General features: G+C 39.8%; 1 protein-coding gene across 1 annotated transcript in view; it reads right to left on the bottom strand.

The window, feature by feature from the left end:
• The window catches only part of Zir (Zizimin-related), a 541,699-nt gene that overhangs the window by 250,546 nt on the left and 264,288 nt on the right, over positions 1-26,865 (bottom strand). The window contains exon 18 of the mRNA XM_067141133.2: positions 14,541-14,638. Within this exon, the coding sequence (XP_066997234.1) occupies positions 14,541-14,638 (98 nt within the window). The remainder of the gene's footprint in view (positions 1-14,540; positions 14,639-26,865) is intronic.

The raw sequence follows: 26,865 nt of genomic DNA, 5'->3' as shown, positions 1-26,865 counted from the left end.
TCGGCATAAAACCATTTAAAAATGTGAACATATAGAATACTTTCAAATATTTTAGTTGGAGACGACAGAACTGTAACTGGTCTGTAGTTATCTATTAACTGTTTCTTCCCAGATTTATAAATTGGCATAACTTTGGCATATTTCCATTGTTTGGAAAAGGTAGAACTAGTTAAGATAAGATGGAATAATATCTGGAAAGGTTCAATTAATATTTCCCTACAAGGCTTAAATATATGGAGGTATCCCATAGGGTCCTGCAGACATTTTAGGTTTCAGATTCCTTATAGCTCTATCTATTTCTTCGGCCTTTGTACATTTGATCTGTAAATTATTTTGCATATTTGATTCTATACCTCTATTTTTACCCACTGAGTAACGAGCTTCATCTTTTGTGTATACTGACTGAAAATAATCAGCAAAGGCATTTGATATATCTTGATTTTTAATATACATATTCCCTTTATATTCCATTTTAACATTGTCTACATTCTGCCTTCTTTTATTTTTAATGAAATTCCAAAAATTGCTCACATTACTATTTATTTCAGTCTCAATATGGTTCATGTTTGTGGGTTACTGTAGTCACGTCCTAGTTCGTGAACCATGGGCAAAGGCTGAGTGGCCTAGTAAGTGGTCCTGAGAGTCGGGATACCAGTTGCTATGGAATGGGAGTGGGCATCTCGGACATATTCTGAGTCATGGCCCTCCTTGTGCTCAGACGGCTAGGACTCTACAATTCACCGGTGGTCCATAAACCGTTAGAGGAGAGAGCCTCACTTGGACTATGTGCAAGTAGGGTAGCATCCTGCTTCATGAATTAACTGAGCTCAGAACACTTTAAGCAAGCCTCGGACCTATGGGAGTAATGGAGTCCCACTCCCATTTGACAGGCGAGGGACTCCTTGGAAACAACTTGGCAAACGAAATGGAATTCAATGGCGAGCTATCAATATTAATGGGGCTTATGGAAGAAAGAAGGTAGAACTGGCTGAGTCAGCAAAGAGGATGCATCTGGATGTGCTAGGAGTAAGTGATATTCGGGTAAGGGGAGATAATGAGGAAGAGATAGGAGATTATAAAGTGTACTTGACGGGTGTTAGAAAGGGAAGGGCAGAGTCTGGGGTAGGGCTCTTTATCAGGAATACCATTGCACGCAATACAGTTTCTGTTAGGCACGTAAATGAGCGAATGATGTGGGTAGATTTGTCAGTGGGAGGAATTAGGACAAGAATTGTGTCCATGTATTCACCATGTGAGGGTGCAGATGAGGATGAAGTTGACAAGTTTTATGAAGCATTGAGTGACATCGTGGTCAGGGTCAACAGCAAGGATAGAATAGTGCTAATGGGCGATTTCAATGCGAGAGTTGGGAACAGAACTGAAGGATATGAAAGGGTGATTGGTAAATGTGGGGAAGATATGGAAGATAATGGGAATGGGAAGCGTTTGCTGGATTTCTGTGCTAGTATGGGTATAGCTGTTACGAATACATTCTTCAAGCATAAGGCTATTCACCGCTACACATGGGAGGCTAGGGGCACCAGATCCATAATAGACTATATCTTAACGGACTTTGAATTCAGGAAATCTGTTAGGAATGTACGAGTTTTTCGCGGATTTTTCGATGATACAGACCACTATCTGATCTGTAGTGAACTAAGTATCTCTAGGCCTAGGGCAGAGAAAGTGAAATCTGTCTGCAAACGAATAAGAGTAGAAAATCTCCAGGACGAGGAAATTAGACAGAAGTACATGGATATGATTAGTGAGAAGTTTCGAACAGTAGACAGAAAGCAGGTTCAGGATATAGAAAGTGAATGGGTGGCATACAGGGATGCTGTAGTAGAAACAGCAAGGGAATGCCTAGGAACAACTGTGTATAAAGATGGGAAAAGGCGAACATCTTGGTGGAATGATAAAGTGAGAGCAGCCTGTAAACGTAAAAAGAAGGCTTATCAGAAATGGCTCCAAACAAGGGCCGAGGCAGACAGGGATTTGTACGTAGATGAAAGAAACAGAGCGAAACAAATAGTTGTTGAATCCAAAAAGAAGTCATGGGAAGATTTTGGTAATAACCTGGAAAGGCTAGGTCAAGCAGCAGGGAAACCTTTCTGGACAGTAATAAAGAATCTTAGGAAGGGAGGGAAAAAGGAAATGAACAGTGTTTTGAGTAATTCAGGTGAACTCATAATTGACCCCAGGGAATCACTGGAGAGGTGGAGGGAATATTTTGAACATCTTCTCAATGTAAAAGGAAATCATCCTGGTGGTGTTGCAAACAGCCAAGCTCATGGGGAGGAGGAAAATGATGTTGGTGAAATTATGCTTGAGGAAGTGGAAAAGATACTAAATAAACTCCATTGTCATAAGGCAGCAGGAATAGATGAAATTAGACCTGAAATGGTGAAGTACAATGGGAAGGCAGGGATGAAATGGCTTCATAGAGTAGTAAAATTAGCGTGGAGTGTTGGTAAGGTACCTTCAGATTGGACAAAAGCAGTAATTGCACCTATCTATAAGCAAGGGAACAAGAAGGATTGAAACAACTATTGAGGTATCTCATTGACTAGTATACCAGGCAAAGTATTCACTGGCATCTTGGAAGGGAGGGTACGATCAGTCGTTGAGAGGAAGTTGGATGAAAACCAGTGTGGTTTCAGACCACAGAGAGGCTGTCAGGATCAGATTTTCAGTATGCGCCAGGTAATTGAAAAATGCTACGAGAGGAATAGGAAGTTGTGTTTATGTTTCGTAGATCTAGAGAAAGCATATGACAGGGTACCGAGGGAAAAGATGTTCGCCATACTGGGGGACTATGGAATTAAAGGTAGATTATTAAAATCAATCAAAGGCATTTATGTTGACAATTGGGCTTCAGTGAGAATTGATGGTAGAATGAGTTTTTGGTTCAAGGTACTTACAGGAGTTAGACAAGGCTGTAATCTTTCACCTTTGCTGTTCGTAGTTTACATGGGTCATCTGCTGAAAGGTATAAAATGGCAGGGAGGGATTCAGTTAGGTGGAAATGTAGTAAGCAGTTTGGCCTATGCTGACGACTTGGTCTTAATGGCAGACTGTGCCGAAAGCCTGCAATCTAATATCTTGGAACTTGAAAGTAGGTGCAATGAGTATGGTATGAAAATTAGCCTCTCGAAGACTAAACTGATGTCAGTAGGTAAGAAATTAAACAGAATTGAATGTCAGATTGGTGATACAAAGCTAGAACAGGTCGATAATTTCAAGTATTTAGGTTATGTGTTCTCCCAGGATGGTAATATAGTAAGTGAGATTGAATCAAGGTGTAGTAAAGCTAATGCAGTGAGCTTGCAGTTGCGATCAGCAGTATTCTGTAAGAAGGAAGTCAGCTCCCAGAAGAAACTATCTTTACATCGGTCTGTTTTCAGACCAGCGTTGCTTTACGGGAGCGAAAGCTGGGTGGACTCAGGATATCTTATTCATAAGTTAGAAGTAACAGACATGAAAGTAGCAAGAATGATTGTTGGTACAAACAGGTGGGAACAATGGCAGGAGGGCACTCGGAATGAGGAGATAAAGGCTAATTTAGGAATGAACTCGATGGATGAAGCTGTACGCATAAACCGGCTTTGGTGGTGGGGTCATGTGAGGCGAATGGAGGAGGATAGGTTACCTAGGAGAATAATGGACTCTGTTATGGAGGGTAAGAGAAGTAGAGGGAGACCAAGACGACGATGGTTAGACTCGGTTTCTAACGATTTAAAGATAAGAGGTATAGAACTAAATGAAGCCACAACACTAGTTGCAAATCGAGGATTGTGGCGACGTTTAGTAAATTCTCAGAGGCTTGCAGACTGAACGCTGAAAGGCATAACAGTCTATAATGATAATGTATGTATGTATGTATGTAATATGATTAATATATTCATTACATGTGATCTTTATATCATGTTTGATTTTCGACCTATTCTTTAAAATGGCTCAAGTTGTACTCCGACAGATGTTTTATCTTTCTGAGTTTATCCTTTAACACGTTGGAGACCGTGTCTTAAGGTGGATAAAGGCAGGCAGACCCCCATATTTTGAAGGTTTTTAAAAAATTGTAGAAAATAGTAGGTAGGTTGCAATTGTAACACGTACATATCATCAACAAATTAAGTGTCTATTCTACAGATTAAAAAGTTGCATTAAGATTGAGTGCAGAATAGTTTGAAGCATTCAGGGACACAAAGTGCTACAGAACACATAGAATACCGCCAGTATGTCTCTTTTCTTGTTACTTTTCCATTTCCCGCTTTTCCCTTATCTGCACAGGCTCTGCAAGTGCATCCAAATCACCAAAAGTACCCGGCGAATGTGAATCAGTCCCTGCCTTTGAATTATCATCGCTTTCGTCACTTCGTTCTAAATGAAAATCTATTCATATGAAGATTATGAAACATTAGTTAAATAAACTACAAAGTGCAAAATCACACCTGGGTGGAATATGATAGAATAGGTTATAAATACCTTCATCACTAACATGAATGTCGAAATCAGGGTCTAGATCTGAATAATCTACCTCTTCTTCTGAACCGCTGTCATCAAAAATCTCTTCTAAAATCTCTACAATTCCACCTTCATTCAATTATCCAATCATTATAGCAGAAACAAAACACAGTCTAAACACTTCGCACGATGTAAACAAAACTCTGAAAGTGCGCGGCTTGAGCAGCTGAAAGCAAGGCTGGAATCATGGAGTGTAGAAGCGAACTGGAGCAAAAATAAGCTGCTATAAGTTCGAGAAAACAGCGACAGAGGACAAAAACACATGGTATAGCTGTTATAAAAGTTCTATAAAGTGGTATGTATACTATCCGCCCGATTCTTTTCCTGGCTGCGCTGACAATATAACAAATACGCGGGCCTGAGGTAGCCTCGCGCGCGGTCAGTCTGAGCTGTTACCCCACCCCGATACACACTCGGGCTTGGTCCCCCATGTGTTAATTCAAGGTTCATAATGATATGTTTTGTAAACCATACAGGATACTTGCATTTATAAGTTTGTACTTTGGGAAAACATCCATCAAATACTGAGTAAATTTTGTCATAGAAGACATGAACAGTTTCATCAACATTTTGACCCTTCATTTCCCCCCATTGGCAATTTCTCAAAAGAATATACAATTTCAAAAAATCAGCATTTTTGAAATTATAATTATAAATTCTTGTCTCATTTATTTTAAACAACTTCAACACGTTATAACTAACACATAGTGGAGGATGAAGATTATCCTTAGGTACTAAAAAGTCAACATCATCAACTATCACTAAATTAATAGTATTACTTAACACCAAATCAAGTGTAGTGTCATAAACATTCCTGACATCATTCATTGACTCTATATTTTACAGATTTAAAAATCTAAATAAGAGCTTGGCTTTTGTACTTCCCTTTGACAATTCACATGCAGTTCCTTCTATTTCTGGTATGTTGAAGTCACCTAGGATTAATATATTACTATCTTGAAATAATGAGACATAGTGTTCGACTTGGTCAAAAAACTGTATATAAGTTTCTACGTTACTATTAGGTGGAAAATATACAACACACATGTAGTATTTCTTATTACTATAGATTACTTTAAGCCACAATGATTCATTTCCTGATTCCAAACTATTTACCCTATCAGAACATAATGTAGATTTAATGCTTACTAGAACTCCTCCACCAGTTTTCTTATTAGTGGCAAGTAAGTCTCTATCTTTTCTGTAAACTACGTATCGATCGTCAAATATTTCAGAGTCATAAATCCCATCTGTCAACCATGTTTCAGTCAATGCAATGATATCGAAAATGCTAAGTAATACATTATCAAACAGTATTCCAGTTTTGTCCTAAGCCCTCAAGCATTTTGATAGTAAATCTCTAATGTACCATTAACATTTACATTAGCCATCTGTGCACTGATTCTTTAACTTTACAATATTGTTTTCCTCGTTAATGCTGAAAATTGGTGTATTTTCACCCTTTCATAAAAGTATGTTGCCATTACAGGTCCACAAAAATTTAATATTTTCATTTCGCCTGACTTCCCTCGCTTTAGCCAGCAATTTCCTCCTTTCAGCACCCAAACTTCCATTTACGTATATGGGATTACTATAAGTATACCCGAGATCAACGGGAGAGAGATTACGTTTAACTCGCCTTTTCCTTACCATACTTTCTGTCAAGGATCTACGAACAAATTTTACAATTATAAGAGGAACTTGCGCATCAGCTCACTGGGGAAGTCTGTGACATGCATCTACATCTTCTTCTTTAATTTCCACATGCAATGCCTTTACTACATCCTGTACAGTTGTAAGTATATTTTCACCTGGCCTAACTGGGACCCCATGAATTTCAATCATATTGATTCTAGAGTACTGTTCACAATCAACAAGTCTTAAATTTAAGTTAATATTTTCCTAAGTTAATATTTTCCTTCTTTAGCATATTGTTTTCCTGTTCCAGGTCTTCAATAGTGTTAAGACAATTACTAATAATTTCAGACTGTTTTCATAATAATTCACTATTTTCATGTAATTTATTATGAGCAGCATTTAAGGAATCCCCTAAGTCCTTTTCAGTCTCCTTATTTAATTTCTTCCGTTCCCTCATCTCATTCGTTAACACAACCAACAAATTATGAACTTCATCTATATTCGGTGTTTTGTCAGCAGTAATCTTACCTGACACATGCATGCTTCTCCTTCGCGACACCGAACAAGAACAACAGTGCCACTGCTGAGATGACAGTTTAAAATATTTAATATCCTCTCTTTTTAAATCAACACAATTGTTATAAAACCAGTTTTTACAAATATTACACTGAATTTTAACATTAATATCTGCCCTTGGAACAGATTTATTACACTCAAAACACACACTCATTTTAGTGAAGACACGGAGGTTAACAATATTGATATCAGTTGTGTTGTTAGTAGATGTTGGTAGCACTGTGTAAACAAGACCTCACTCTACTTTTAGTCTCTACAACCAAAACATAATGATTTCAACATATAATGAGTATCATAGATGGGTGTAAGATATCAAATACTTGCACGGCTTCAAAAGTACTCACTGCTTTCATCAAACCTTGATAACCTCAGACCACAAGAAATTAGAGTAAATACAGAACTCCCATCACATCACACACACTCACACTGCCATTGTTTACTTACTTTAGTTTATACTTTAGGCTGTAACGATTTAATATGTTTAAATTTGTTCATTTCAGTTTTTATACCGTTACCATATCGTTGGCATTCTGGCAGAAGTTACTAAGTACAAAAACATAGTTTTGAGATAAATGGGTTTTAAGAAATCAGTGATACATGATTCTATATTACTATGAGGCTATCGCACCTTCTAGGCTAGTTCTTTTTGCAATGCCTTCTACTATGTTACACATTAAGTGATTAAGTCCACTTAGTCACTTTTGCCTGGACATCAGTCTTCAAAAATGGACTTCACATTAGAGGGTAGGGTGCCCGTACCACCAAAATGGTTTATTCCATTAAAATAACGACCATGCCATCGTGTAGAACATGTTATATTTACCCCAGTAGTGCATTTAACTCAAATTCGTAAAAAAAAAATGGACTTATTCACTTCTGCCTGAATGCCGACAATAAATTAAAAGAAAAGTTGTTGACATTTTTATGTTGTAAAACTGTAAAAATTATATTGTAAATTAACACCCATTTATATACGTAGGTGGTTTGAAAAGTTCTCGGAATGTACTAGAATTAAGTATCTTACCTTGGTGGAACTGCTTTTATTTTTCAATATAGTCTCCCTGTAGACTAATGCATTTGGTCCAGCAATGTTCCAATGCCTTGATCCCATCTCAAAAATGAGATTCCTCCAGGCCTGAAAAATACCTCTCCAATTCAGCTGTCAGTTCTTCTCCTGTAGAAAATCTCCGTCCACCGAGGAAAATTTTCAGCTTGGGGAAAAGATGAAAGTCTGATGGTGCCAAATCAGGTGAATAAGGTGGATGTGGCAATAATTCATACCCCAGTTCATGAAGTTTTGCCATGGCAATAACACTTGTGTGCGGCGGAGCGTTGTCCTGATGAAAGATGACATTTTTCCTTGCCAAACCAGGCCTTGTTTTGCGTATCTTTTCCTGTAGTTGATCTAGGAGGTTTGCATAGTATTGCCCCGTAATTGTTTGGCCAGTAGGAAGATAATCTATCAGCAGAATGCCTTTTGCATCCCAGAAAACTGAGGCCATGACCTTTCCGGCCAAACGCACTGCCTTTGCTTTCTTTGGTAGTGGTGAATCAGCATGTTTCCACTGCTTTGACTGCTGTTTTGTCTCTGGGGTATAGTAGTGGACCCAAGTTTCATCTGTAGTCACAAACCGGCGCAAAAAATCTTGTTGGTTGCACTGAAAACGGGCCAGACTTTGTTCGGACATTTCCAATCTGGTGCGTTTATTGTCCAATGTCAAGATCCGCGGCACCCATCTTGCGGATAATTTTTTCATACCCAATTCTTCGGTTAAAATATAATATACCCGTTCAGAAGACATCCCTACAGCTTCAACAATCTCCCGCACTTTCAGTCGACGATCCTCCATGACCATTTTATGCACTTTTGCGATAAATTTTGGGGTCGAACACTTTTTGGCCGTCCACTATGCGGATCATCATCCAAGCTCTCCCGACCAAATTTAAACTCGCTGGTCCACTTGGCAACAGTTGAAAATGAGGGAGCAGAGTCCCCCAGTGTGTTCTGAAAGTCAGCATGAATTTCCTTTGCTTTCATACCTTTCTTTGCAAAGTATTTAATCACTGCTCGAATTTCAGTTTTTTCCATTGTCACAAATCACTACGCAGGAACAACAATAAAGAGTCGTTACCACCACACTCCTGCAGCTAGAGCACTGACACGCCACGTGTTTACTTACAAAGGATGTGTGATTATTGCGCGGAAACCTCGTTGCTCTAGCACTGACATCTAGCGGTGATTCTGAGAACTTTTCAAACCGTCCTCGTACATGAAGTGGTCAAGTGCAAGAAAGGGCCAGGGGCCCTAACTTTGCCACAATAAAGTCGCTTTAATAATAATAATCTTCCACAGCCCATCGACGGCTGATTTAGAGGCAGATAAGTGATCAATTGAGTTGAATATTAGTGGTCATGTAATGAATACAGCATACCTTGGCTCCCAAGGCGGGAAATAACTTGAGCAAAATTAAAACAAAAGAATTCATTGAACTGAGTGCAGCCGTGCACCCACCAGAGGGTTAAGTACAGTATAATTGTATGCTTTTATGGTTAATTCTGTTAATATCTTCATAATGATGTTTTGATAATTTAATATCATTGTTCTTTTTTGTTACATTTCGATGCTGGATCATCTCATACAGGGTGTCTCAAACTTTTTGCGTCAAATTGAAACTGGTGACAATGGATCCACAACCGATTATATTGAGATAGGGAACCAAAGGTCGTAAATGCATATTTATTGTGTTATGGGGAGATAGCGTTGCTCATGTCCATAGGTTTAACCTCTAATTGCCCACGTGCCTCCTGGGTGGTGCTAACTGAGCAACAGCAAAAACAGGCAGCCAGACTATCCACAGGATCTCCTGGTAATGACATATTTTCGATGAAATAATAGAAACAGTTCTTCTCAGAACTCATTAACGAGAAACATTCGTCCATCTATCAGACTCCTACAACTGAATGTCGAGAGCATTAGCAAGGCAAAGTGTGACTATCTGTCGAAATTCCTGTTGGACAATAACATCAACACTGTCGCCATTCAGGAAACTCATGTTTCCAACGAAGAAGCAATCCGAAGCAGAGGTCAAATTCCTGGATATAGTGTTCTTGGGGCAACTTATCACGAGGTATATGGTATTGCTAAGTATACTCAGAGCAACCTAAACGAGGCTTCACTAATTTCTGTTAATGTGAAGGAAGATATATATACGGTTGTCATACAAGTGCATGATATTACTATAACAAATGTTTATAAGCCACCTAAGACAACCTGGCCCGATTTTGTCTTACAAACTGCAGAACATCCTGCAATTTATATAGGGGACTTCAATGGTCACCATGAATTTTGAAATACTCTGACAACGATGAAAATGGAAGTATGTTTGCAGAATGTGCTGAAGTGAACAATCTTCATCTAGTGTTCAATGCCAAAGATCAAGGTACTTTCAAGTCAACAGCTTGGGGCAAGGATTCTAATCCTGACTTATGTTTTGTTACCTGCAATGAAAGAGGTTTCCCGATCAATGCCACAAGAAAAGTGATAGATGCCTTCCCCCACAGCCAGCACAGACCTGTAATAATACAAATTGGTTGCACAGTGCCTGTCATACAATCAACTCCACATGCTCGATGGAACTTCCAGAAAGCTGACTGGGCAAAGTTTTCAAGGGAACTGGATAAGTGCATTCGCTGGATCCCTCCAACTCATAAGAACTACCATCGGTTCATCGGTGCAGTAACAACAACAGCTAAAAAGTGTATGCCAAGAGGATATCGAAAAGAATATATCCCAGGATGGAGTGATGAAAGTGATACACTGTACCAACAATTCCAGCAAAGTAAGGACCAAGAGATAGCTACAGAACTTTTGACCAGCTTAGACTTATCTCGAAGGCAGAAATGGACAGACACAGTTGAAAGTATGGACTTCACCCACTCAACCAGGGAAGGATGGAGCCTTCTGAGGAGATTGGGAGGAAGTGGATCTGCATGCAGAAAACCTTCAGGAGTAACACCTGACCAAATTGCTTCCCACATCATTACCACATCAAGTGTGCCTCCCAACAAGAAACATACCGAACATATTAGACGACAGCTTCGTGATTTGAAAAAGACAACATCTCCCTTATCTGAATATGCACGTCCCTTCACAGTTTTAGACATTAACATGGGACTGAAGGACCTCAAACCTTTGAAGTCACCTGGTTTCGATGGCATCCATCCAGAATTTCTCATTCATTTGGAAGGATATGCTAAGAAATGGTTAGCAGAGTTCTTTACTGACATCCTGCTGACTGGTCAACTTCCATTGGAGTTCAAGAAGGCAAAGATAATTTCTATTCTGAAACCTGGCAAACCCAGCAACAAGGTAGAAAGCTATCGACCCATCGTCCTTCTTAGCTGCTGCTACAAACTTTTTGAAAGGTTGATATATAACAGAATAAGTAGCGCAATCCTAGAGCATATTCCAGTTGAACAGGCAGGGTTCAGACCAGGATGTAGCTGCTGTGACCAAGTATTGTCTCTTACATCCTTCATTGAGGCAGGATATCAAATGAAGCTGAAAACATCTGTAGCATTTGTTGACCTTACTGCTGCCTTTGACACTGTATGGCGGGAAGGCCTTATCTACAAATTTCTTCGTACCATACCATGCAGAACGATAGCTCAACTGATTAACAACATGTTAAGTGATCGGAAGTTCCAAGTAATCACTGGAAGCAAGATAAGCAAGGAGAGGAAGCTAAACAACGGATTGCCCCAAGGATCAGTTCTCGCACCATTATTGTTCAACTTATATCTCTATGACCTTCCTGACACTTCATCCAGAAAATTCTGCTATGCCGACGACTTGGCTCTAGCTGAACAAGATCAGGTAATGGAGACGACTGAAGAGATTCTGACCAAAGACCTGTCTTTACTGGAAAATTACTTCAAAATCTGGAGACTTCAACCCAGTGTGAGTAAAATAGAAGTATCTTGCTTCCATTTAAATAATCATTTGGCGAACGTGAAACTGAATGTTAATTTCAGAGGGAGAATTCTTCATCATAACTGGAACCCAAAATACCTTGGTGTCATCTTGGACTGTACACTATTCTTCAAACAACACCTCCTGAACTTAGCACAAAAGTTGAAGTCTCGAAATGACATCCTTCATAAAATGTGTGGAACTACCTGGGGATCTTCAGCAACCACTTTGCGATCTTCAGCCCTGGGTTTGGTGTATTCAAGTGCTGAGTATTGTGCACCTGTTTGGATGAACAGTCATCATACAAGGCTTGTTGACACCCAGCTTAATACCACAATGCGCATCATATCTGGCGCAATCACATCTACTCCAGTTCATTGGCTTCCACTGCTAATTGGTATAATGCCACCTGATCTACGCCGATCGAATGCCCTTATGAAGGAATTCCACAAGATCTCAAGAAATCATAGTCTACCCGTGAATAGTGACCTGCCACTTCTGAATCTTAATAGACTAAAATCACGCCATCCAACTCTGCGTGATGCTGCTATCATGGATGCTAAGGATTTTAAATCTCTTGATGAGTGGAAAAGTAGATGGGAAGCAGCAACGAATGTATGCCTTCATACCTTCTTCTCAGGTCCCAGACTTCCAAGTGGATCCCACCTACCATGCAAGACCTGGACTGCCCTGAAGAGAATCAGAACAGGTCATGGCCGGTGCAGAGCCGCTCTCCATAAGTGGAAAAGCTACCTAATCCAGACTGTGACTGCGGAGCTCCACACCAGACTGTTCATCATATCATCAGGGAATGTAAGATTCAAGCCTATCACGGTGATGAAGATGACTTCCTGCTGGTATCTCCAGAAGCTGTATGTTGGATTGAAAAACTTGATATTCAATTGTGAAGCACAAATTACTTTGTTTCTCAGCTGTAAATATGTATATATATATTACTGATATTGTCTGTACAAGCCATACACTAAATAATAAATAATTGTGTTATGGACATACACAGCATACACTGCATAACAACAAAGTACCTCATAGTAACTGTTCAAAGTGACGACCATCAATTTCATTGCAAGTATTGCAAAGGAGCAAGCAGTTCTGCCGCACTGTCACAAAGATCCCAGGTGTCTGTTGTACACTGGAACAGGCAGCAGGTGACAAACAGTGTACACCCCTGACCACCAAACAGACGTCATGTACACAACTTAGCTCATGGCACGTGTGTGACAACCACATGCATCGCACCGGCGCATTAACCTGTGCTGCACGCACACCATTATCCTTGGTGTCGGTTGTCCACTGCAGGAGACATCTTGCGGTGTGTAACTGTGTACAGTGCATGATGCATTGTCAAAGATGGAACGTTACTCGTCACGAGAGTTGGCACACATGCATTTAATGTACAGTGTGGCAGGATCTGGAGCCCATAAAGCAGCACAAATGTACAGAGAACACTTTCCCAACTGGTGTCATTCTAACTGGAAGAAGTTTATCTCTGTGGATACCAACTTACGAGAGATGGGGTCGTTCACGCCACAGAGAGCCGACCAGGGTTCCCACCAAAGATATGTTGAACACCAGACTTTGAAGAGATGGTGTTGGATCGTGTGGCCGACCACCCAGTGATAAGCACCTGCCAATTTGCCCATGAAATGCACACTTCAAAGGATACAGTATGGAGAGTACTGGGGGAACAGGTATTACACCCCTATGATGAAGAACGTGTGCAAGCACTGGGACCAACGGATTTTGAACCCCACATTCACTTCTGTCAATGGATTATCCAATGCAGTGCTGTAGTACCAAACTTTGTAAAATTGGTGTTGTTCACGGATGAGACCTCATTAACCTGTGACGGTGTTTTCAACAACCACAACAGCCATGTTTGGAGCGAGGACAATCCCCACACCACCCACATTGGTGGCCACCAGCAACAATTCTCTGTCAACGTATCAGGAGGTATTGTCCAGGATCAAATAATAGGACCTTATTTGCTGCCTCCCTGTTTGACTGGTCCAAGTTACCTGGTGTTCCTGCGAAATATGCTGTCACAGTTCCTGGAGACTGTACCCATTGTTGTCTGCGAAAGGATGTGGCTTCAACACGACGGTGCACCAGCCCACTTCGATGTTAATATCCGCGAGCACCTGAACAACATGCACCCTCATCATTGGATTGGAAGGGGAGGTCCTATCCCATGGCCAGCATGATCGCTGGATTTCACACCTCTGGACTTTTTCCTCTGGAGTTATATCAAGTTGTTGGTGTATGAAACCCCCACAGAAACGTATGAAGACCTGCTTGCTAGGGTCACAGCTGTCTGTCTCCTGGTACAACAGACAGCAGGGTTCTTTGAGAGAGTGCAGCAAAAGTTCATGCGCCAGTTCGATGCATGCATTGAGACTGGTGGTCGTCACTTTGAACAATTACTATGAGCTACGTTGTTGTTATGTGGTGTACACTGGGTATGTCCATAACACAATAAATATGCATTTCCTACCATTGGTTCCCTATCTCAACATATTTGGTTGTGGATCCACTATCACCTGTTTCAATTTGAACCAAAAGGTTTGAGACACCATGTATAATTTATTTCATATGAGGGAATCTAAATAAAGTAGAAAGTGAACAGATGCTTAAGGCTGAAAGAAAAAGCACAGATCCATATGCAAAATCAACAAAACAATGCAAAAGACTTGCAACAATTTGATGCAGCATCTCGATCAGTTGTAAAAGAAGTAGGAATAAATAACAGTAAAATTAATAATATCCTTAAAATGCCGTTAGAAAATTTAAATTGTTATATAAGAACCCTCACCACTCCTCATACTAGATGTGCGATCGAGGCCACGGGTCAGTGAATTTCCTTCATCAGTATCAACAAGGAGTGCATGCACATCAGGATTGCTACTGCTTCTGGAACAAAGAAAAAGAGAGATGTACAGCAACATAACAGTAATTAAAAAGCCAGATCAAATATTAAATGTGAAGAACATATAATACCATGTGATCATTTTTTTTGAATGACTATATATTTCTTCTTTTTGCGAATTAGTAGATCAAGGCTTACACAGAATACAGCGAGAATATATAAAATTCTCTGTCAATTGGAAACCATGCCCTAAATGTGATTCTTTATTAAGCTTTCTAGATAAGCTTGTTATTGTTGCTCTATTTTTGAAGCATGGGACAAATATAGTCCACACTTCCATGCACTTACATGTGTAAATGTCTGAGAACATATGTTGACATGAGTCGATGACAAGATTGCATCTCTAGATATTTCTGGCCAAGGATTGGACTTGGTGCCCATGGACATGAAATTAAACACCATTTCAGTATTAGCCTGAAGCAAGTATCAGAATACTTGGTGAAGAAGTTGTTCAAGACTTCACTACCAGTACAATGATTCAAAAGTTGGGTCTTTTTTTTTTTTTTTTTTTTTTTTTTTTGCTAGGGGCTTTACGTCCATCCGACACAGATAGGTCTTATGGCGACAATGGGATAGGAAAGGCCTAGGAGTTGGAAGCGGCCGTGGCCTTAATTAAGGTACAGCCCCAGCATTTGCCTGGTGTGAAAATGGAAAACCACGGAAAACCATCTTCAGGGCTGCTGATAGTGGGATTCGAACCTACTATCTCCCAGATGCAAGCTCACAGCCGCGCGCCTCTACGCGCACGGCCAACTCACCTGGTAAAACTGGGTCTACAGAAGCACTTAAACATATTCATTGCAAGTCAATTCCTATATGTAACTGCCAGGGAAAAAAAATGTTCATATGCTCTAAATCAGTGATGGCCAAATGGGGGACCATGGGCCCGATCCGGACCATGACTACGTTTCGTCCAGCCCACGAGTATGATTTTTACCTTTTTTCAACTCCATGTGTAAAAGAGTATAGATCTGACTTTTAATTACAAAAACATTTTTGATAATTGTAGTCAACATTTGTTGCTGCAGATATTTTGCAGCATACGTTACGGGTAGTAAATTTTTATTACCTAATCAGCAAGCAGAATTTATAAAACTGTTTGGCAACGCTGTTTACACTCCTTCTCAGTCACTGCCTGCAGGATCTCGCATCCATTATCAGCAGGCAGTGCCAACAACAAGGTGACATTGGCAGTACTGTGAAATACAGCAGGTCATCAGTTGCCCTTCTGCATTCCTACAAGCTTGTTTGCAACATATTTTCAAAATTTAGGAGAGAAGGCATTGAAAAATGTATTTTCACGACAGGTCAAAAAACGTCAATGCCTAGTTTCTTTACAAGTGGTGTCAGTTCTTAAGGAACATAAATTCAAAAGACACATCATCAGAAGAAATACTTGACCATTTGTGGGTGTCAAGCAAAATAATGATAAATCAACTAAAATAAGAAACTTAATCACAAAAAAATGTAATTGTTAATACATGCAAAATATAAGAATGATTCCCTTTGGCTTTCTATGAGATACTTATGAACTAATGACTTAATAGCCTTTGTCGGATGGAAAATTTGTAAAACACTGTGCAATTGAAATGGTTGAAGCATTTAACTAGGAGAAGGGTACAAAAGATGAAAATGTGTTTGCAGTTATCTGACAGCCTGAAATCTGTTACTGACTCTTCTCCTTATTTTTCATTAGATCTTGATGAAAGCACTAATATAACAAATATATGTCAGCTCATCATTTTCATAAAGAGAGTGAGGGAAGATTTTACCGCTCCAGGAGAGTTACTGAAGGTTTGCTCTTTACATGGAATCACCAATACGGACGACATATTTAATGGTGTTCAAAGCAGAGTGAAAGAATATGATGGGCTTAAAAAGTTGTCTCGTGTATGTACAGATGGTGTGAGAGCAAAGGTAGGGACTAAAAATGGCTTCGTTAGGGTTTTGAAACAAAAATATTTATGTTCCTAGCTTACAGTGTATAAGTCAATCAAGAAGCTCTGTGTGCAAAATCCATAAAACTGCCTGAGGCCACAGCTACTGTAATAAAAATGACAAAATTGCTTAGTGGAGAACACCACTCTCTTATACATTAGAGATTTGTTGCATTCTTGGAGGAAATTAACTTGGCATATGATGATCTACTTTCACACACCAAAGGCACAGTGGAGAAAAGTTTGATACAATTATGTGCTTTTTTTTTAAACAATCTGCTTTATGTCGCACTGACATAGATAGATCTTGTGGCAACGATTGGATAGGAAAGGGCCAAAACTGGCCTTAATTAAGGTACAGCCCCAGCATTTGCCTGGTGTGAAAATGGGAAACCGCAGAAAACCATCTTCAGGGCTGACGGCAGTGGGGTTCGAAGAACCCACTATCTCCCGAATGCAAGCATGTGACCCAAACTGCACAGCCATTGGGATCCCCTTCACCTTGTGTGTTTGTCCTGTGTTCCTATTCTTTTACCACCTGAATTTATCTCTGTCGTATGTTTCTTCCCATTTCCTGTACTTATCCGAATTTGTTCTTATCCTACACTTATCCCACATCAAGACAGAAGATCTCTCAAGAAGGAGTGTTGATGCCCATCCTCCTGATCAAGCCGAGAAGCAGAAACAAACTCGTCAGGGGCTGAGAAGTGATGGATGTAATGTAGAAGAACAGGGACTGATGAGGAGAGAATCTATCTGTTTGAAGGCAGCAGTGTATGAAGATGTGGTATGAAGATGTGGAGCTTGTCCTTCTCCTTTTGAGTTTCCATGTTTGTCCTCGTCTCCTATTTCTGTTGCTCCACTGAGCAAGTGCCTGTATTGCTTGGGTCACGTAGTCGCGATGGGTCTACGAAACCCGGGTGGACATACTTATTGGTCTTCTTGTTGTTGGAATGCACCGAACGCTTCCGCCTCCCTGGTAGCTTTTTGGCTCCTGACCTTCAACTGAACACAGTAGCCCGCTTTCAGTTACGTTGGAAACTTTGAGCGTACAGGCTGTTCAGGGTCTCGCAGACCTGGTGCGACTGTTAACATTTGTCTTTGTTGTCAAACTTCGCATTGTTAGTTTAGTACACTTTTTCTTCTGTGTAACAATGGATGAAGATAATTCTGTGTATAACTACCCTGTGCAAGCATCTGCCACAGAAGTTCCCAGAGAAAGAAAGATATGCCATTTCTGCACAACAAACAAAGACAGGAAGACATCCTTCATCTGCCCCAAGTGCCAAAATTTCATTTGCGGAGAACATGGACAACTAGGCTGCAGAATGTGCATAGAAATGGATTATAGTGATGTTTCCCTGTACTTGGATGTGTTTCTAAAACTAATTTGATTTTTGTTTTAATGAATTATGACACATAATTCACACATACCTAAAAAAAATCCATACTTTTGTACCAATAGTTCAAGTTTGAAATTCTAAAAAATATGTTTTATTGAGACTGTGTATAAAATAGATGAAAGTCTTGCTTTGTGCATGTAAATGCAGGAAAAAGTGAAAAAAAAATATTTAAATTACATTTTACTCTTACCATGTTTTACCTTTCACAAGTTAACAGGAAACAATCAGTTTTTCAGTGTAATGATAAAAATACACTTTTTGGTTAAGAAACAGGATAGTTAAATATTGTAGTCATGTAAACTGCATTAAAATAAACTAAATAATGTTCTATAATACTGTAATTGGAAATAAAGTATAAAAATCTAATAGTAAAACGCTGAGAAAAAATGGGTCTGAGAGACCCGGTGAGACCATTAATATTGACAAAACCCATGCGACCACTCCAGGGTTAAGGCTATGGTCACTTCTATCCCACTCCTAGCCCTTTCCTATCCCATCATCGCCAAAGACCTATCTGTGCCGGTGCGAAGTAAAGCAGAATCTGTTGCTCCCTCTTACCACAATGACCAGCCATTGTGTTCGTCCTATTATGTGTGTTATTTTATTATCCTCCCCCTCTTCTCTCTCCCTATCTCTCTCTCTCTCTCTCTCTCTGACTTGATTTGACACTTGTTTGTTCCTTTCCTATACTTATATACAATTTTTGTAATTATGTCATTTGTAAATGGTTTCAAAAAGAAGTTACATCTATTCCATCAAGAGTTGAAGGCAGATAATTAATGCCACTGTTCCTGTTGTAAACAACTGTATGAAGGAGAAAAAGTTTGAGAAATATGTTAATAATGGCGTGCAGCCCTTGAAGAGGCCTGGTGCAGGTCTTATGAACAGACGTCGTATAAGCGACCTGCGCATCTATGAGGATGGGGCCCCACCTGTGATAAATTCTAATGATGAAGACGGCACACACACCCAGCCCCAGAGCCATCGGAATTAACCAATGAAGGTTAAAATCCCCAACCCAGCCGAGAATCGAATCCGGGACCCTCTGAACCATAGGTCAGCACAGTAACCATTTAGCCATGGAGCAGGATAAGAAATACATTGAAATTACTGAACACCTCATTTTAGGATTTTTAATGACAGGTACATGAGGCATTAAAACACCGGAGGGGAATAGTTCATGGAGTCCTTGTGGACTATAAAAATGCCTTCAATTTTGTCAACACAACAAAATTAGTGGAAAAGCTGGAAGTGAAGACCCATTGACTGTTACAATTTAGAACTTAGTGGCATATAACAGGATAGTATTCAAAGATGGGATATCAACCTCATCCATCATCACACAGAACAACAGTTCCCCCCCAAAAGCAAATCAATAAGGCTGATCTTGTTTAACATAGCCACATCAGATGTGACAAAAATAGCTGAAAATTCTCCTGTAGTCCTGTATGCATATGCTGACGGCATGCCCCTAAGATAAACAAGGGACAAACAAGAACTCCAAAATGCAAATGAACAGTCTACAAAAATGGGCAAACCTGAACAAATACTATCTAAACCAAGAAATGATACCTTGTATGGTACCGGTATCCAGAAAAGAAGGAAGAATTGCAGCAAATAACAAAATCACATTTGCAGGAAAAGAACAATAGGCAGATAAATTTTGATTCCTAAGCATCACCCCCCAGTCTTCAGGAATATCTTGTAAGGTACGTATCAGAGAGAGAATAGCGTCTGTTATATGCAAAATCTATGAAATACAAAACCCACAAGAATATCTCTGGGCACAGCAATGCAATTTTTCAAATCCAAAATTGTACCAATACTGACATACGGCATGAAACTCATCTGAGAACACTTTACGATGACAGACTCTCACACTGGAAACAATAAAGGCGAGATTCCTAAGAAGAAAACAGCACCTTCTACAGTGGCAGAGTCCAGCACAAGGAGAGTTACCTTATGGATGATTTGAGACTCAGCCTACAACTATTACATTTTCTACAAGTTGCTACACGTCTCACCGACACAGATAGATGTAATATGCTTACAACATTGTGATCTGGCTATACTTTCATACAACAGATACCATGATAAATCAAAACTGAACAGGCTGAAACCAGGCAATGAGCAGTGCAATCATGAGGCTTGCTATACATAGTTTTCATCACAAACTCTGTGACCGAGCTCGATAGCTGCAGTCGCTTAAGTGCGGCCAGTATCCAGTATTCGGGAGATAGGTGGTTCGAACCCCACTGTCGGCAGCCCTGAAGATGGTTTTCCGTGGTTTCCCATTTTCACACCAGGCAAATGCTGGGGCTGTACCTTAATTAAGGCCACGGCCGCTTCCTTCCCGGTCCTAGCCCTTTCCTGTCCCATCGTCGCCATAAGACCTATCTGTGTCGGTGCGACGTAAAGCCAATAGAAAAAAAAAAAAAAAAAAAAAACAAACTCTGTGTGAAAATGAGATATCACCCAAACCTAATGAACAATGTGTGTGCAAACTGTACAGGAAGAGCTGTGAACAATACCATTTTCCCACATGCTCGAAAAGAGAAAACTCAATCAATAGAGCAAAGAGTAATCACTGAACTTTCTGCACGTTCATGAGCATTTCTGTTTTAATAATTTTAGAATCTGGTGATCAAGACAGTGGAGTGAGCAGATGTGCTGAGTGAGTGCTGAATATGGGTAATTGACTAGATAAGTATAGGGCAGCTATAGGAAGATGGAATGGAGGAGTAAAATGCAAAAGAGTGATAGGAGAAAAGAAAAATGGGCAGCAACTTGGAGTATTAGCAACCTTGATGGTAGCAGCAGTGATAGTAGTTTTGTTGGAAATTGGTGGCGTTGAATTAAATCCGGGGCCTGGTCCAGAGGGTGTAATTGGTGGGGAAAAAATGCAAAACGATAAAGGAAGTGGTCAAAGAAGCATGCCAGGAGGAGCAAACAAGGGATTTAATTAGGGAGCAATCTGAGGAAAAAATAAGGAAATAAAAGAGCTAAACAGTGTGTCAAAGAAGAGTTGAATGTGATAAAAGAGAAAGTGGCTCAAAACACAGATGAAGTATAACGTCTGAAGACCAAAGTCTTTCTTCTGACATTTTACATTTTACCCCCACCACACTTTTCCCCACGAAGCACAAGTGACTTTGAAGGCAAGGCTCAAAAAAAACAATCCTGTTTCATCAGCATTGAAAATGTCTTTAGGTTCATAGCCAGAAATTAAATTTTGCAACTTCGATTTCACTTGGCTACTACATTTCCATCCACGTCTTTGGACTCGCCACAGACTTCACTCCATACGATATTGTGTCTTATTTTGAAACTCTCCAGCCACCCAGTTGATGCTTTAAAGGCGGTGTTTCCAAATGATTTAGCAATGGCAAGAGCCTCATTCTGTAGCAAAGGTACCCTAACCGGAAGGTTTCTGAAATGGGCACTGACGAACCATTCCCACACTAAATCATCGATTTCTTCGTTGCTTGTTACCTTAGATTTGCTCCTCATTTATCCATTCCCCTCCACCCACTGCTTAGTGATGTCGTCCCATGTTTTAAAGTCTCATAAACTTGAGTTTTTCCACATCTGAAACGCAACATAATTTCACGCACAGACAACTTTTCCTTTTCACTCACTTCAATAACTTTCACTTTCTCGTGCAGTGTCAATGACATATATTTCTTAGCCATTGTGCTGTCTTCAAAACTGACACACATTTACTGATGGGACACAAAGTAAGGGAACTGTTTACCTTAGAATTGGGCAAGAGTCGTGCAATTAGTTGAGATTTAAATCCCATTCTACCAGGAATTTGGGAAACTCAGACCTCATTAGAGCAGCGTGTTACTGTCTGTAAACACCTGACTCTTCCCCTGGCAAAATATTTATGTACCTGCAGTACCATGTATGCCAAAATAAATTTCACAATTGAAGCATAATTTCCACATTATATGGTAATTATTTTCCTAGTTTCTTTCTGTTTCTACATTGAACAGATTCTGCTTTACACAACATAAATAACATGCAAAACCATATCCAGTGCGCCGGGACCATAACTTTCGTACACATTGGACATGTTTCCACTTTATAGATGTTCCGCTTTGAGCAAGTTTTACTGTACCAGGTTTTTGGAATCATTCTGCTGATGGGTACCATTCAAAAGCCAACGACGAAATTATATTATAGTATGGGTCCCTTCCCTGAGACCTTGATTTTCCCAAACCATGGAACAGAACATATCTGAATTCAGATACTCTACTACTGTACTCAATCCTTTGTTGGTGGGAAGAAAGATTATGTCCGAGTCACACAGCTTATATAGCACTGTCAGGCTAGAGTACTAACTGTCATACATACATACATACATACATACATACATACATACATACATACATACATACATACATACATACATACATACATACATACATACATACATACATACATACATACATACATACATACATACATACATACATACATACATACATACATACATACATACATACATACATACATACATACATACATACATACATACGTCTTCAATATAGACTGTTATGCCTTTAAATGTTCAGTCTACAAGCCTCTGTGACTTTACTAAATGCCACCACATTCCTCTACATGTAATTAACTCCGTGGCCTTGCTTAGTTCTATAACTGTTATCTTTAAATCATCAGAAACTGAGTGTTACTACCGTTGTCTTGGTCTCCCTCTGCTTCTGTTACCCTCCATGGTCGTTACCATTATTCTCCTAGGTAACCTATCCTTCCTCCACTCACCTCACATGACCCCAACACTGAAGCTAGTTTATGCGTACAGATACAACAATCGAGTTCATTCCTAACTTAGCATTTACCTCTTCATTCAGAGTATCTTGTGCCCATTGTTCCCACCCGTTTGTACCAGTGATCATTCTTGCTAATTTCATGTCTGTTACTTCTCAATTAAGAATACGATATCCTGAGTCCACCCAGCTTTCATTCCCATAAAGCAAAGTTGGTCTGAAAACAGACCTGTGTAAAGATAGTTTTGTCCAGGAGCTGACTTCTGTTGTACAGGATATTGCTGATCGCAACTGCGAGCTCACTGCATTAGATGTGCTGCCCCTTGATTCAATCTCACTTACTATTTACTACAATACTGAGAGAATACACATCCCAAATACTTGAAATGATTTCTCTGTTCCAACTTTGTATTTCCAACAAGACATTCAGTTCTACTGACATCACTTTAGTCTTGGAAATGCAAATTTTCATATCATACTTATTACACCTATTTTCAATCTGCTATTAAGACCAAATTGTTGGCATCCCAGTGTGCTTACTATATTTCCACCTAACAGAATCCCTCTCAGCCACTTTTCACCTTTCAGTAGATGATCCATGTAAACTATGAACAACAAAGGTAAAAAGATTACAGCCTTGTCTAGCCCCTGTAAGTACCTTGAACCTAAACTCATTCTACCATCAATTATTCTTACTCACTGTTTATGGGAACCATGACAACTAACCGAAAGGAGTTTCCAAAAGTTAAAATTAGGTACAGAAAGGTGAAGGTTTCAGGCTGCCAAAAGAAAGAGATGATCATGATGGGAAAAGATAAGCATGAAAGCACTAAAAAAGAAAAGAAAAAAAAGGCAATTTTGGGTTATTAGGCCATGTGCATGTGCAGCATACAAAATTGCTGGGGTTTTTTATTATGCAGCCATCTCATAGTCCCTTGAGAGCACAAAATTTTTGTTTCATCAGGTTTTGTTACATAGGAAAAGAGGCTAGGAATTTGAGATCAGACAGTCTGGTTAACAGGAAATTAGATGATATTTGAAGGGGACGTCCAGGTGGTAGGGTTTGAGGTTCAATACTAGGTAAGTTCTTGAAGTGAGTTAGGGATGGCTCAATATCATTAGGTGATGAATAACTGTTTTTGTAGTAAAAGCGAAGAGGAGTTTACGTATGAAGGAGTGGGCATTGGCCAGAAAGGAATACTTATGTGTAATTTTAGGAACATTGCTGGGATAAGTATAATATGTTTAGAAATACTGGAGAGGTAAGAAAAGTATCTTATCCAGAAATGGTGAAGTTACTGGTCTGCTGCAGTAGAACTAAAAAGAGTCATCATCATCATTATTTATCTTTTCCTGTTTCTGCTTCTGATGTATATCAATTGCTAGATAGTAATGATTACTAGAATGTAACAATTACAATTTTATTTCAAGAAGTAAATTACATGTAAAAATACTTTTTGTAATAAGTAACGATGTGTCTGTATGTTGGGTATTCAGCCCATTTTTTTTTTTCTAGGGGCTTTACGTCGCGCCGACACAGATAGGTCTTATGGCGACGATGGGATAGGAAAGGCCTAGGAGTTGGAAGGAAGCGGCCGTGGCCTTAATTAAGGTACAGCCCCAGCATTTGCCTGGTGTGAAAATGGGAAACCACGGAAAACCATTTTCAGGGCTGCCGATAGTGGGATTCGAACCTACTATCTCCCGGATGCAAGCTCACAGCCGCGCCCCTCTACGCGCACGGCCAACTCGCCCGGTGGTATTCAGCCCAAAGGCTGGTTTGATCCTCTACAGCTCCACCAACAGCTGCCATAGATAGCCTAGGTGTCACTGAAGAGGCATATTAGGGAAATGAGGAGTGAGGTAGTTTCCTGTTGATTTCCTCACTGAGCCAGAAGTTGCTATTACATATCAGTCTGCCAAGCCCACTGAAATGCATGCACCAACCAACCCTATGAGCGATATTTTCACACCATTTATACCAGGGACTGGCTGCATAAGGAACGGTATTACTAGAATCGCTCACCTCGGTCACTTTCATATTGTCAAAGCCAAGGATGAGACTGAGACAGGTCAATGAAAGTAACAAATTTATTTTAGCCCATACCAGAAAACATAGTGTACTGTAAACACTACATCCCACCAACAAAGGCGTAAAAATGACTAAGAATGTAATTGTTACAAGTAACATGATTGCTTTTACTGAATTACTTCCCAACTCTCATAATGAGGTAAGACATTTCTTTATACCGTCTAAAAAAGAGCAACATGTTTTTGAAGTGGACAAATGCTGTTTGCTGTTCCCTGGAAGGGCAGAAATTTCACTGCGAAGTTCAACGTGTAATGTTCATTTTCATGAAAAGCACATTATTAGTACTGATAACTTTGTGATTAACAGCAAAGTGACGGAAGTTACATGACTGAGATGGCCGTCAGAGAACATAAGGGTGAGGAACAGCATAAAATTTAATAACTAGTTTCTGGTAAGGGTGAGTACCGAGAATGAATCCTCAGTAACACAGTGTGTATAAAATCATGTTATCTACTCAATGGGAGTAGAAGGGGACTGAAGCAGAAGTTTGTGCAGTGAAGCAAATATTTCGGAAATTTTACAAAACACTTTAGATGAATTTGGTCTTAAAAGGTAATTTAGACTTAAAGGAATACTTTAAGACCATTAAAATTGTAGGTCATCATTTCAGAAAAAGAGGTTTCCCATCCAGCGATGTAAAGTTTGAAAATTGTTGAGATAGAATCTTTGAATGTAAAGATTTCTTCCTTCCTTGTACGTATGAATCAGCCCAAATCAGCTTTTTTTTTTTTAGCCTGACCTCTTTCTGCCTGAGAGCATACAGACTTGTATATCTGCTGCATCGTAGCGGATGTATGTAACATTGCACGTCATTTCCTTATTTAAATTGATAGTATAAAGCAGCACCTTTTCACTGATATGCACGCTGACATCATCAGTTAAGGATTACTATAATTCTTTCAACGCTTCGAAACCTCTTACACTCGTAATTACTTGACTCGCTGTCACTTTGAAATACGGTACTGCACAGTGCAGAAGAATGGCACGGTGCAGTTTGAATGAAAGAGAAGTAATTTTGTTTTAACATATTGGACAATAACAGTACTACATCAGACTGAACTGAACAAAGCGAGAGTGGACGCATAATATATGGAATGAGAGTGCATGGTATGCAAGACCTAGTAAAAAGAACCAAACCAAACCTTATGGCGCAACAGCCCCGTAAGGCCATGGCCTACTAAGCGACCAGTGCTCAGCCTGAAGGCTTGCAGATTATGAGGTGTCATGCTGTCAGCATGATGAATCTTCTCGGCCGTTTTTCTTGGCTTTCTAGACCGGGGCTGCCACCTCACCATCAGAGAGCTCCTCAACTATAATCACGCAGGCTGAGTGGACCTCGAACCAGGCCACAAATTGAAGTAAAAATCCCTGACTAGGCAAAGAATCAGACCCAGGGCCTCCGGGTAAGGTGCAGGCACGCTACCCCTACACCCCGGGGCCAGCTAAAAACATGTAATGGACGATGAAACATGCCGAAGTACACGCTGTGTTTCACATGAACTAATTGTCCCATTAGCCTGGGATTTGTGCTAAATGAATCTTTGAACTATTGTTCCTGGTTATTTCACTCAAAGTTCCTGAGGCAATAATCACCCTAGTTTTCACTGCATTGTGAAACAACCCATGCACATACAAGAACCTCACTTTCATTCTGTATAAAATTTGGAAGGTCTATTCTAGACTATAAGACTTCTAGACTAGACTAATAAGGTAAATATAAAGTCAATGAATGTAAACTACATTCTTTTGAGTCTCTACTGTAAACGTTTGAAAATAATCTGAGCTAAACTGTTGTAACAGTGAATTCCTAAAGAGAATGCTGCTTTTTCTTAGTGCTTACACTTCAATCACCTCCAACTGCTGGGTAAAATGACACTCAAATATTCCCCAAGGCTGAGGGGTTAATGATCATGTCCACCAGGTGGGCACTGGATACGTAACAATATATATAATATAATTAATATTTGTAACTCATTATTGAAGTTTAAT

This window comes from Anabrus simplex, chromosome 2, assembly GCF_040414725.1.
Source record: "Anabrus simplex isolate iqAnaSimp1 chromosome 2, ASM4041472v1, whole genome shotgun sequence".
Classification (NCBI taxonomy): Eukaryota; Metazoa; Arthropoda; class Insecta; order Orthoptera; family Tettigoniidae; genus Anabrus; species Anabrus simplex.
The sequence above is the reverse complement of the archived record's forward strand: the minus strand, read 5'-3'. Positions and strand labels throughout refer to the sequence as shown.